The sequence below is a fragment of the Mustela erminea genome, chromosome 16, assembly GCF_009829155.1.
Source record: "Mustela erminea isolate mMusErm1 chromosome 16, mMusErm1.Pri, whole genome shotgun sequence".
Classification (NCBI taxonomy): Eukaryota; Metazoa; Chordata; class Mammalia; order Carnivora; family Mustelidae; genus Mustela; species Mustela erminea.
This window is the reverse complement of record NC_045629.1, coordinates 84857768-84870534: the sequence shown is the minus strand read 5'-3', so window position 1 is coordinate 84870534 and position 12767 is coordinate 84857768. Positions and strand designations below refer to the sequence as shown.

The window sequence follows — 12767 nt, the reverse complement described above, 5'->3', positions numbered from 1 at the left end:
CAGGAAGTTGGCCTGTAGCGTGCTTAGGGTGGGGCTCACATGGAGGGGATGCCCTCTTCTGGGGAACACTGTCAGCAGTAAAAACTTCAGGAGTGAAAGCCTGTGGTATTGGGAGAGGTCCGTGTGCAGATGCTCCTGCCCAGGGACCCTTGACTTTCACAGTCCCAGGGCTGGGGTGGGCTTCAGAGCTCAATTTGCATATGAAAAGTCAGGCTCGGGGAGAACAGCTTCTCCAAGGCCTGCCCTTGACACAAGCCCGTCCCCAATACCCCACGCACCCTACACCAGCCGTCACGCGTGGGTGAGGAATGCTCCTTCCTTCCCGGCTTCCGGGTCTAGACGGGCCGTCTCTGCTGCTCCAGGAGTCTGAGGGGCGATGGGGTGGAAGACGGGAAGCCGCCTCCCTGAGGCCTGGAGCAAGTCCGACCCGCAATCTCCACGGATCTCCCTGGACAGGACTTCACATCCCAGAGAACGGGCGGCCCTGACAGCTGACCACCATGTCCCATGTGTCCCAGTGGGCCAGACCCTTCACGGGCCTCAGTGGCCTGCCACAGGCTGAGCTTCTAAGCTCTGCATCTCTTCCAGCCAGGCCTGTAAGGCTCCTGGCCTCTGGTCCCCTAATCAGTTGCTGCCCCTGGCCGGGAAATCCCCACAGAGCTTTCTTCCACAACCCTCTTGGACCCCTTTGTCACCAAGCAACCCCACCTGCCTTGACCTTTCCCCTCTCCCCTGGCACCCTGGGTCTCATTTTCCCCAGGACCCTGAGGTAACTGATGCTGTGGGCGTCGTATGTAGCTCCAGTGCTGACTGCCTCCCCCTTCCAAGGCCCCCAAGTCCCCCTCCCTCGCACAGGCCCCCCTGCCTCCCTCTGGGCCCTTCCCCCGCTCCAGGTTCTGAGGCTCGTCCTTATTGCTGCCCTCATGGCCCACGACTGCCTATTAACCCGCTGTCCTGCTCTCCCCGCGCTCTGCTCCAGTGCCCTGCTGGACTGGTCCTCCCCGGTGATCCCTTGTCCACTCTGGTCGCTTCGCTCCTGCTGACACAGGCCCGCCAATGGCTTGGAGCGGGACGTGGACACAGGCGGCCGCTTCCAACATGACTGTTCACCCTTTATGATGACGGCACCCCGCCTCTCCAGGCCTACTGGGAGCCTGAGTCATCAATCTTCTCCGACAGCCTGGGCGGGCCCTGTAGTTCTTGGCTCTGTATTGGGAGGACGGCACAGCCAGAAGGCATGCAGAGGCTCGTGGGCGCGCGTGGCAGAGCTCCCAGGGCTCGCTCCTACGCTGCTGGCTCTCCTTTGTTTGCCCCCCTTGGGATCAGTATTCAGAAAGGCCTCGCTCTGCCTGGCCCAGGCCAGCCAGTGAACGGGTGCGAATTCTGAAAGACCGGACAGGAGAGGAGGTTGAAACTGACTCACCCAGGTGGGGCTGCATAATCCCGGGGGAGGGGCTCTCCTGCCCAATCAGGGCAGCCCCTTTGGCAGGTGACTCCAAGACATCTGCCAGGTAAGCCTGCCAGGTAGAGATGCCAGGCTGGTATCAGTCCCAGATGGCCCAGTGGCAGCAGGAATGTGGCATCAGGGGACCCAGGCACTGTGGCGAAGGTGGTGGAACACGGATGAGCCCAGCGGGAAGGCAGCGGCCAGGGCACTGGGAGAGGCCGCTAGCCTTAGGCTGAACCTCCCTCTCGGTTTATCTGCTTCTAGACAGGCACTCCTCTCGGCCTTGCTCAACTTAGGAGAGAATGGCTAGTGGGTTTTGCTGCTGGGTAAACCCGGCCTGAGCCCCCGGTTAACCCCGCACCCGGAAATCCTAGACGTTCCCACTACACGCCCCGTGCAGAGAGGAGAGTCGAGCTAAGGTGGGAGGCGCACTTGCCCACTTGGGGGCTGCACCGTGCGGTCGTGCAAGGACACGGAAGCCTCTGGGCCCCCGCGATCCGGCACCCCAGGCTCCCCACACCCTGGCAAAACTAGCCCGGGTGGAAACGCGGGAGGCCCGGCAAGTCTGTGGACGGGGGCGGGAGGGCGGGGGGCCAGGGCCTGGCCACTCGGGGATGGGACTTGGGGGCTACACCTTCCTATCCCCGCCGGGCAGCTCCACGGGGAGTCAGTCGGCAGGGCGGGCGTCCCGGGGCCGTGGGGCCTGGGGCCTTCCTCGGCTCCGACCTTCCGTCTGGCGCTCGCTTGAACAGCGTGAGCCCAGGAAAAGCGGGGGCCTCTGCGGTGGTAACTAGGGGACTCGAGGGACCCCAGCGCGCCCTGACGTGCGCTCGGCGGCCAACACGCTGGGCGGTGGGCGAGGCGGGTCGCACGGTCACGGCCGCGGGGCCGGACGCGACCGCGAGGTCCTTCGTGAGTCCTCCACACCCCGCACTCCGCGCCAGGCCGGGCAGCGGCGAAACCCCGCGTGGGCAGAGCGGGAGGAGCAGCAGGAAGCGGTGGGGGAGGCTCGGCGCTGCCAGGAGGCCTGGCGCGTTCCGTGGAGACGCAGGGGCCCGCGGGGGAACAAGGTGCGCCTCGGGCCGCCCGGCCGCAGCCGTGCTCTCGGGGGCACCCGGCGACCGCGGCTCCCAGGGTGCCCCGCGCGGAGCGACCACGACTCCCAGGGTGCCCCGCGCCGAGCGACCACGACTCCCAGGGTGCCCCGCGCGGAGCGACCACGACTCCCAGGGTGCCCCGCGCCGAGCGACCACGACTCCCAGGGTGCCCCGCGCGCCCGCGGACTACAAATGGGCGCGCGCCCCGGCGGTTGACCAGAGAGGGGCTCCCGGAGCGACGCGCCCGCGGTCCCGGGACGGCCCGGAGGGCGCGCGCTGATTGGCGGCCGGGGCCGGCGCGCGGGCTACGGCGTCCGGCAGGGGGCGGTGGCGGCGGTTGGCCGACGGTCTGGAGGCGGAGCCGCGGGCCTCAGGTGCTGCGAGCCCGGCGGGCCGCGACTCTGTCGGGCCGGCTGCGGTTGAGGCCATGGGCGACCGCGGCGGCGCGGGCGGCTCCCGGCGCCGGAGGACGGGTTCACGGCCCTCCAGCCAGGGCGGCGGCGGGCCCGCGGCGGCGGAAGAGGTGCGGGACGTGGGCCCCGCGGGAGACGCGGGCCCCGCGGGAGACGCGCCCGCGCCGGCCCCGGCCCCCGACAAGGACGAGGACGGAGGCTCCGACGTGGGTAGCGGCCGCTGGGATCTGAGGTAGCGCGGCGCCCCGCCCCAACCTCGGCCCCCGGCCCGGGACCCTCCTCAGGGCCCGGGGCACGACCGCAGCCGCGCGGGCTCCGAGGGCGCGAGCCTGGCTCCCGGACTTGGCGTGGGCAGGTGCGCCCCTGGGGTCCCGGGCCGGGGGCGCCGAGGCACAGGAGGCCCTTGCCAAGGTCACGCGCGTGCGGGCGCAGAGGGGAGCCGCCAGCAGCCCGCGTCCGGACCGCCCCCACACGTCGCCTTCCCCAGTAGCCCGGACCCCGGTTCTCCCTGTCTGCAAGGAGCGGGTGGGAGCGGGTGGGAGCGGGTGGTTTGTAGCCGGGGGGGTCTCTCCTGAGGGCTCTGAGGGGCGCTTGGGCGCTTGGGCGTCTCGCCGAGGACGGGGGCCCTGCCGGGCGGGCAGCCCGCGGGAGACTGGGGCTGCCTGAGGGACAGGGGCAGGGCTGTGTCCCCAGAGTTGTTTTCATGGGGGTCCCTCCGTCACCGTCACCCAGAGCCGGGCTGGCCTGGGCCCCGGCTTCGGTTTCCAGAACAAGTTCTTGCAGGGACGGAGCTGGGTCCTGCTCTGGGACTCTCACCCCCACTGGGGTACAGGAGAGGGACCCGAAGTGCCCCCAGGTGGGCACCCTGTTTGGCTGAAGGGCTGAAGGAAGTGGTTGGGGAGCAAGCCTGGCTGATGGGGAGGACCTGGAGGGCCAGGTACCGGGCGCTGCTGCACGCCCGCTCCAAGGGATCCCGTCGCCACCTCCGGCCTCCCTCTCCCACTTCCGGCCCAGGGTCCTCGGGCTTAAGCTTTGGAATTGCCTTTGGGGCCAGAGGTGATCAAGGAGGAAGTGGTCGGTCGGTCCGCGGGCAAGGGTTTGCGCTCTCGGCGAACACGAGCAGGGGCTTTCTTCACCGCGGCGAGAGGGTGGGTGAGGGTGGCCGGGGTCCTTGCCCTTGGGTTGCTCACAGTCCACCCGGAGATAAGATAATCGCCGCACTGAGCAAAGGTCAGGCCCGGGTTAGTGAAGGCGCTGTGGCAGGGACCGAGCTGCTCCCGAGGGGTGCTTGCGCCCCGTGGGCCGGGGGAGTGCTGAGGACGCTCCAAAGGACAGGGGGGCCTTGGAGTCCCCTCTGCCGGCTGCCCTCCAGGGGTCAGGGGTTATGGCTGCACCATCTCCTGCAGCGGTGGCAGGAGTTGGTGTCCTTTTGTGTAAGACGGGGGTGTTGGCTTCGGGCCGCGGTGCCGCTCCGGGATCGGCAGTCACTTCCCTGCTCTGCCAAGGCCAGGTGTCCTGAAGCCCCGCCTGTGCTCCTGGTAGTTGGGCCACCTGAGTGTCAGCCTCAGAGTCTGGGCCCCTGGGAAGAGGAGCGGGAGATGCCCCAGGGCCCGAAGGGGAGCTGGCCGTTGGGGCCCTCCTGGTCTCCGGGTCACGCAGGCCAGTGTGCTTGTTCCTCCGGCCCCGATGTCGGGCGGCCCCAGGGGGCCGACAGGCTCAGGCCTTGCTCTGGCTGTCCTGGGATTTGGTCCCTGGGCCTCTCCTCCTTGTCCACTCCCCTCACCTCAGATTTTTGTCTGTTTATTTGACAGAACGAGAGAGCAGGGGAAGCAGCAGAGGAGAGGGAGAAAGAGGCCCCCCACGGAGCAGGGAGCCCGATGCGGGGCTCGGCCCCAGGACCCCGGGATCATGACCTGAGCCGAAGGCAGACACTTAACCACCTGAGCCCCCAAGCGCCCCTGCTTGCTGCCTCTCCGTCCCTATTCTTCCTGACGCCCTGGGCTCCAGGCCTGCTGTACTTCCTGCTCACCTTGGCCTGGGAAGGGGGGTCAGGCTCTGGGTGTGAACGCATTTCTTCCGGCCAGGGCAGGGTGCAGCTGTGCGGCAGGAAGGAGGAGGCGCCGTACATAGTGGCCGTGCCCGGGCCGTCTGGCCCTTGGTTCCTGGGCACTCCAGGCGGGGCCGCCTGGGCAGGGCTTCCCCCCAGTGTCGGTTCCTGGGATGTCCTGTTTCTTCCTCCCCAGCAGCGTGTCGGGCTGTGGGGAGCACGTGCATCCTCTTGTATCCCAAGGGTCAGCGCAGAGGCCGGCTGGAGGAAGTGCCAAGGAGGGGGCAGCTGGGAGGGCAGCGCACACTCTGTCCCCTCTTTGCTCTGCTTGGCCCTGAAGCTGAACCGTGTGGTCCCCAGGTGTGATCCGCACTTGGGGGCTGTGCCCCGGGCAGGCTTTAAACTTCGGCAAACCTTAGCTTCCCCTCGAGGCTGCCTCCCAAAGCTCAAGTGAGGGTTGAGTGAGGTGACACAGGTGACAAGTTCCAGTGGCCCTGCTGGTTGAGCGGACCTGGGGAGCGAATGTGGAACCGCTAGAGGGCAGAGGTGTGGGCGGCCTGGGTAGTAGGGGAGAGGCCGACGCAGAGCCCGCTCTGGGTGTTGTGCCAGATCCCGCCCGACCGCCCTCTGGCCCACTGCTGACTCGGACGGCAAGGCTGGGCCTTGCGGGTTGTGGTGCGTGGTGGACTTCCTTTCCTGCGTCTCTGCTGCCTGGGGTTGGGAATGGTCAGGAGCCCTGTGGAGGGACCCGGGGAGTGGCTGCGGGCAGGTTGGGGAAGGCCTTGAGAGCCTGACAGCCGGGATCCGGGATCGGAGTATGCTTTTATGATGCTGTTTGGTGTCCGGTTTGGAAAACAACACCCATTTCCCAGCCCTGTCTTCATCTCCAAGATGCTGAGAGATTGCGGGCACTTCAAAATTGCTGAAAATAAAAGCAGCGCGGTCTTCTTGGTGACAGGGGCCTCGTTGTTGTGACATGTTCGCTGGGTGGGTGTTGACGTGCGGACGGGGGGCAGGTTGTGGCACAAGGTGGCCCTCGGACAGCTCCAGTGCCAGTGCATGGGCTCAAACTTGGCAAAAGGGCTGGGGAGGCCTCATCTAGCAGACGGGCCCAGAGACTGTCCAATCTGGGGAGTGGGGCCTCGGACCTCTGGTTGCCTTGCAGAAAGGCGGGTGCAGAGTCTCAGGGGAGAGAGGGTCTCCTGTGGCCTCCCTGCAAGGCCCAGGACAGATGGGAGAGGGACACAAGGAGACCTGTGAGCCGGGGAGGCTGGAGGACCAGGTGCGGCGTGGACTGTGCCTCTGGCCAGGTTACAGACGGCTGAGTAGCACCTCGGCCTGCCCAGCCCCTCACCTCCCGGTGTCCACCCTAACCCACGGCAAGGCCTGTGATGGAGGCTGGGTCAGCCCCGAGAGGACATCTGTGCTGCGGCGTCCCTGCTGTGTATGCCTCTGAGTCCACTTCTCCTGCCTGGGGGCCTCAAGTGGTGTAGATGCCTGTCCGGGAGAGAAGGGGCGTGCCTGGCCTCGCGTCTTACCACACTGGAGGCCTTGCTCAATGCCGTGTGAGGCTTCCTGGGGGCCTGGCAGCTGGGCGGGGTGGGGCAGGCGGAGTGAGCCGGGAACTGGGTCTGGGCCTGGCCCCAGGCCCTGTGGCCCTTCTGCCAGCTCTGCGTCACTCTGAGGACCAGGCAGGGATGTGAGGGTCTGCTTGTGTTTCCCCAACCCCGTTCGTGGGTGGCAACTCTCCTGCTTCTGGGGAGGTCTCTGCCTCCTGGCCCCTGGGTGGGCTCTTCTTGGCCCCCTCGGCCTGGGCAGGAGCCCAGTGCTGACCCTGTGGTTATAACGCGGAACAGGTGATACTTTTTCAGCAATAGTTGGAGGCTGTGCAGATGTCTGAGGGGCCCTGTCCTCGGGAAAGTGCGTGTGAGTCCAGGCGCCCAGCTGGCTCTTGGCCTGGGGCCCCGTTGACACTGGAACCTGCATGGGCCAAACCTTGGGGGGAAGTCGTTGGAGGTGGGGACCCCTTGGTGTGCTGGGCGGTGGGACGGGCGGAGCAAGGCACATTCAGCCCCTGCCCGCCCCTCTACACGGCTGCCTGGTGGGCCGGCCTCGATGTTCCTTCGGGCGCGTTAGCATCTGTGGCTGTAGCGTAGGGTGGCAGCCAGAGGCCTCTGGGAGTCGAGGATGGGCTCTTGGCCTGGGAGCTCCAGCTCTCTGCAGCCCCGGGCCAGGCGGGGCCGGCTGTCTGGCTCCTGTTTGCTGCGGGACCTGCCCGCGACCTGGAAGGGCAGGCTTCTGGGTGGTCCCGAGCGCCTGGCCCTGCCTGGGTCTTCTGTGATGGTGAGCGGGGCGGAGGATGTGTGGGCGGAGGAGAGGGCGGCGTGGGGCGCGGATTGTCCCGCTGGGCTGGGAGGCCGGAGTCGCTCCGACGGAGGGCCTGTGGTCTGCTCTGGCCTGGGCCCCAGACCCCAAAGCTGGCTCTGGGTTCTGTGCGGGGCCCGACCTGGCCCTGTGCTTGGAGGCGGGCGGGGTTCTCGCAGCTCCGGGACTGGCGGGCCGGCCCTGCCTGTCCGCTGCCTGCTTCTGAGAGGGTCGTCTCCCGCCCCAGGTGCCACCGCCTGCAGGACTCTTTGTTCAGCTCGGACAGTGGCTTTAGCAACTACCGCGGGATCCTGAATTGGTGTGTGGTGATGCTGGTGAGTCGGGCCGGGGCTGGAGGGGGGCCTGGCAGCGGTCCCTGCGTTGGCCACACAGTCGGCTCTCGTCCCTGTTGAACCAGCCGCAACAGGTGTGAGTGGTCTTGGGGGTCAAACAGCTGCTTCTGTTCCGAATGGCGCTTGTGGGTGTGGAGCCCCTGACCGGCCTGGCCTGCGGAGGGGGCGGGGCTGAGCCGGTGGCTCTTGGGCTCAGCCTGGCCGCTCCAGGCCCGGACTCTGAAGGCACCGAGCCTCTCTCCCTCAGCCTTGGTCCTAGGCGGCCTGCAGGGAGGGATTAGACGGGGCCCTTGCCTCCCTACCTTCCGCCCTGGGCCAAGGGGTGGCCCTCAGGGAGGGGCAGGGGGCAAGGGCCTGTCTGGGCCCAGCCCTCACCACTCGGGCTGATGTGGCCAGAGGCCTTTGACCCTTGCCCTGACATCGCCACCTGTCTCAGGTGTGGCTCCTCCGGTTACCCGTGTGGAAAGGGCTCCAGGCACACCCACATCCTCCCTGCCCATGGGCCCAGGCGGCTCTGCGTGGAGCTGGGGCAAGGGCGGTGCAGTCTAGTGGGGGGAAGCCGGCTGAGCAAGGGGACAGTGGGACAGACGCCTGCCTGACCCTCAGGAGTGTGTACTTGGCCTCTGGAGGCCCTTCCCGGCCTGGGGTTTGTAGAGGCAGCCCTGGAGGGTGGGCCCTGGGCAGCTCAGGCGGCACTCCTGTTGCCTGCAACCCCGTGGGCCCACCTGGCCCTTTGGCGCAGCCCCAGAACCTCTCCTCTGCTGCTGGCGCCTCTCCCAGCCCTCGCTGGAGGGGATGTGCGCCGTGTTCGGCGCTGCTTGGGCCGTTCCCTCTGTGGCCTGGGCCTGGGGGTGCGCGCGGTCCCCCGGCAGCTCCGGCTCCTGCGGGCTTGCTGTGGGCCTTCCGGACAGGCCACCACCAGGCGTGGTGACGGCACATCTGTGGCGGGCAGGCCGGGCTGGTGGCAGGGCCCCTGTGTCTCTCGGGTTTTCACCTCCTTGTGAAGCCTTCCCTGACCACCCAGGTAAGGGATCCCACCGGTGTCCGCTGCCCGGCATCACTCTTCCTCAGAATCTACCACGAGCCATGGCCAGGGCCCGAGTTTGGGGCATTCGGCAGGGTCTGTACCTTATGGGATGGAGTAGCAGACCCTCGTGCCTGCAGAGGGAAGCCATTCCTCAGCCCCAGGCCAGAGCCAGACAGAACCCATCTCCGTGGGGGTTCTGTCCCTTGGGAGCTCCTTTGGAGCCACGTGCCCGGGCCTGGAGCGCTACCGGATAGCGGAAGAGGGGCAGGAGCGTGAGTACCAAGGGGCACTTGGGCTTCAGCTGTCTGGCCCCTGAGGACTCCGGTCAGCTGCCTCTCCCTACTCCCCCCTACTCCCCAAGGAGTGGCTGCCCCTGCCTTGGGCCTTGGGGCCCCCGCCAGCTCAGTGAGACAGATGAGGGCTGTGAGGCAGCGGGTCAGTCTGTGCTGCTGCAGACCCTGGTGTCCGGTGTTGGGGTCGATTCCCTCTTGTTGGGGTGAAGGGGGTATCGCGGAAGGACTTCCTGTCCCTGCGCTAGTGTGGGGTGAGGGGGGTGGTGAGTCTGGGAGCTTGGCGTGCAGGCCGGACAGGCCTGGGCTCACAGGGTGCATGTGTCCCTCGGGACCGGGGGCTCTTGCCCCTATAGGCACTGAGAGGAGCTGGGGGGTGGGGCGCCCCGTGGCCGGGGCTAATGGGGCTGTGCCCTTCCTCTCTCTTGCAGATCTTGAGCAATGCACGGTTATTTTTAGAAAACCTCATCAAGTGAGTGTCTTCCCCAGGGCCCCGGCCCCACCCCTGCAGCCCCTCCCCACCTGCTCAGGCCTCACCCCCCGATCCCCAGGTACGGCATCCTGGTGGACCCCATCCAGGTGGTGTCTCTGTTCCTGAAGGACCCCTACAGCTGGCCCGCCCTGTGTCTAGTTATTGGTGAGCTGGGAGCCAAGGAAGGCCTCGGGTGGAGACGGGACAGGGCTTGACCGGGGCCTGAACCTGCCCTGTGACACTTACATCCTCAGTGGCCAATGTCTTTGCTGTGGCTGCGTTCCAGGTGGAGAAGCGCCTGGCAGTGGTAAGCAGAGCCCTCCCACCCCTGCCCTGCCCAGGGGTCTGCTCTGCTCACTGGGGCTGTGTGCAGCTCTCCTGGGAGGGGCTGTGCCCCAGGCCTGGTAGCCCTTCCCCAGGGAGACGCCTTGCCTAGGGCGTGGGACACCAACTGAGCACTCTGGTCCTCCTCACCCACCCCAGGGTGCCCTGACGGAGCAGGCAGGGCTGCTGCTGCACGTGGTCAACCTGGCCAGCATTCTGTGCTTCCCGGCGGCCGTGGCCTTGCTGCTCGAGTCCATCACTCCAGGTGTGCCCCCCCTCATCTCACCCGTGTCCCAGCCTGTCTCCGAGGCCCGCAGGAGAGACCCAGGCCCTCCGCCTGCAGGGGCTGTGGCTGTGGCTCTCCCGCGGGCTGTGTGGGAGGGCTGTGGCTTGAGCCTGCCTCTCCTGCAGTGGGCTCCGTGCTGGCTCTGATGGTGTACACCATCCTGTTCCTCAAGCTCTTCTCCTACCGGGATGTCAACCTGTGGTGCCGAGAACGCAGGGCCAAGGCCAGGGCCAAGGCTGGTGAGGGGCTGCCCAGGGCTGGGGCCTCAGAGCTCGTGCCACCCGCCCCGGGGCCAGACTTGGGCAGCAGCAGGGCCTCACCTGCCCCCCTCGCTTGAAGCTTCTGCAGGTAAGAAGGCCAACGGGGGAGCCGCCCCGCGCACCGTGAGCTACCCGGACAACCTGACCTATCGCGGTGAGGACGCCCCCCGGGACTTGGCCGGAGGGCAGGGGCACAGGGTCAGCAGGGCACGGCCTGGCCGGTGCTAGCCCCAGCCTCCTGTTCCAGATCTGTACTACTTCCTCTTTGCTCCGACTCTGTGCTATGAGCTCAACTTCCCCCGCTCGCCCCGAATCCGAAAGCGCTTCCTGCTGCGGCGGCTGCTGGAGATGGTGAGGGTGGGAGCTGGCCACGGGGAAGGGGGCCGGGGTGGGCTGGGGGGACTGCCTGGGCTGGAGGGGCTCAGCCTGCTCCCCTCTGCTTCCTCCCTCAGCTGTTTCTGACTCAGCTCCAGGTGGGGCTGATCCAGCAGGTACGCTGGGCTGGGCCGGGCTGGGCCGGGCCGGGCAGGGCAGGGCTGGGCCGGGCCGGAGGGGGGGCGGGTGGCCCCGGGCGCTGACGCTGTGCCCCCCTCTGCAGTGGATGGTCCCCACCATCCAGAACTCCATGAAGCCTTTCAAGGTGAGCGCTCAGGTTCCCCCGGGCTGGGGTGGAGGGCAGGTGGGGAGCCGCCCGGGGAGCCCGCTGAGCTCTGTCTCTGCAGGACATGGATTATTCCCGCATCATCGAGCGCCTCCTGAAGCTGGCGGTGAGCGGCCTGGGGGGACGGGGGCAGCGGGGGCCGGCGGGGGCAACGTCTCTCAACCCGGCCCTGCCTCCCCCTGCAGGTCCCCAACCACCTCATCTGGCTCATCTTCTTCTACTGGTTCTTTCACTCCTGCATGAACGCCGTGGCTGAGCTCATGCAGTTCGGAGACCGGGAGTTCTACCGGGACTGGTGGTGGGTGGCCCCGGGGGTGCGGCTGGGGTGGGCGGCGGCGGCCGCCAGCCGCTCACCCGCTGCTCCCCACCCCCAGGAACTCGGAGTCCGTCACCTACTTCTGGCAGAACTGGAACATCCCTGTGCACAAATGGTGCCTCAGGTGGGCGCGGGCGAGGGGTGGCGGTGGGGGCGGTCGCGGGCACCTGTGCGCGCCGGCCCAGCCCCAGCCCACGGCCCCCGGCCCACGGCCCCCTCCCTCTGCAGACACTTCTACAAGCCCATGCTTCGCCGGGGCAGCAGCAAGTGGCTGGCCAGAACCGGGGTGTTCTTTGCCTCGGCTTTCTTCCACGAGGTGAGCGCGCTGCGGGCACGAGCAGCCCCGTGCCCCGTGCCCCACCACAGACCGCACATGCGGCCCCCCGCTTCAGCCGGTTCTGTCCCTGTCCCCCAGGCGCATGCCGCCCGTCACTCCGGTCACCCCTATTCCTGTCCCCGGGGGTGTGTGCAGCCCCCGTCACTCCGGTCAGCCCCGTCCCTGGCCCCCTGGGTGCGTGTGGCCGTGGCGGTGGCTGACGCCCGTCGCCCCCCCTTGCAGTACCTGGTGAGCGTGCCTCTGCACATGTTCCGCCTCTGGGCCTTCACAGGCATGATGGCGCAGGTGAGCGTGCCCCCCGCCCCCCGCGGCCCTGGGCCTCTCCTTGGGTCCTCCGTGGCGGCCGGCTGACCTGGGCCCGCGTCTCCAGATCCCTCTGGCCTGGCTGGTGAGCCGCTTCTTCCAGGGCAACTACGGCAACGCGGCCGTGTGGCTGACGCTGATCATCGGGCAGCCGGTGGCCGTGCTCATGTACGTCCACGATTACTACGTGCTCAACTACGAGGCCCCCGTGGCCGGGGCCTGAGCTCCTCCACGGCCGGGCCTGTGGCCTCCTCCTCCCGCCTCACTGCCCATGGCCGGAGCCCGCCCTCCCACCTGTGTGCCGGGGAGGGGGCCTGGCCGTCCGGAGGGCTTCTCTGCCCCTATGGGGCTCCTTCCTGCCCTACTCAGGGACGGCAGCCCAGTGTCCCAGGAACCTGTGCCGACCCTGCCCAGGGGTCTGAGGGGATCAATAAAGTGCTGTCCGGAGTGGCGCCCTCAGCCTGCGGGGGTCGTGGGGTGCTAGTGGTGCTCTCGGGAGTGGGGGGCTCGGAGTCCCACTGGCCTTCCAGTGTCCGTGCCCTGGGGGGGGGGCGCTGTGTCCTGGCTGGAGGGGCAGGAGCAAAGCCACAGTGCCCCTGAGGTCGACTCCTCCCCGGCACTCGTTTCTCTACCACAGGCGGCAACCCCCACCGCCCAGCAGGACCTGGCTGAGGTCACATGTCCTGTCCTGTCACTGCCCTTGTTAACCTGGCGTGTGTGTGCGTTGGGGTGGGGGAGCAGCTCAGAGCTCTGTGGTCCCTGTGCTGGGG

At 67.8% G+C, this 12767-nt stretch overlaps 1 protein-coding gene across 2 annotated transcripts; it reads left to right on the top strand.

Moving 5' to 3' along the window:
* Positions 1-2845: 2845 nt before the first annotated feature.
* DGAT1 (diacylglycerol O-acyltransferase 1) lies at positions 2846-12449 on the top strand. Of its 2 annotated transcripts, XM_032315757.1 has the most exons (17): positions 2972-3189; positions 7616-7703; positions 9470-9510; positions 9590-9675; positions 9765-9817; positions 9994-10099; positions 10246-10359; positions 10460-10534; positions 10628-10731; positions 10833-10871; positions 10979-11020; positions 11103-11147; positions 11227-11339; positions 11416-11481; positions 11586-11673; positions 11917-11979; positions 12065-12449. In XM_032315757.1, the coding sequence occupies exons 1-17, from the start codon at positions 2972-2974 to the stop codon at positions 12218-12220; spliced, it is 1497 nt and encodes a 498-aa protein (XP_032171648.1). In that variant the 3' UTR covers positions 12221-12449. The 2 variants fall into 2 exon arrangements, with proteins under 2 accessions (XP_032171650.1, XP_032171648.1); XM_032315759.1 differs by lacking the exon at positions 9994-10099 and having other exon boundaries at positions 2846-3189; positions 10293-10359.
* The last annotated feature ends 318 nt before the right edge of the window (positions 12450-12767 follow it).

Coding starts and splice junctions, on each gene's coding strand:
- DGAT1 (XM_032315757.1), top strand. CDS start 2,972: ATGGGCGACCGCGGCGGCGCGGGCGGCTCCCGGCGCCGGAGGACGGGT. Junction 3,190..7,615: donor AGCGGCCGCTGGGATCTGAG/GTAGCGCGGCGC, acceptor CTCCCGCCCCAG/GTGCCACCGCCTGCAGGACT. Junction 10,535..10,627: donor GGACAACCTGACCTATCGCG/GTGAGGACGCCC, acceptor CTCCTGTTCCAG/ATCTGTACTACTTCCTCTTT.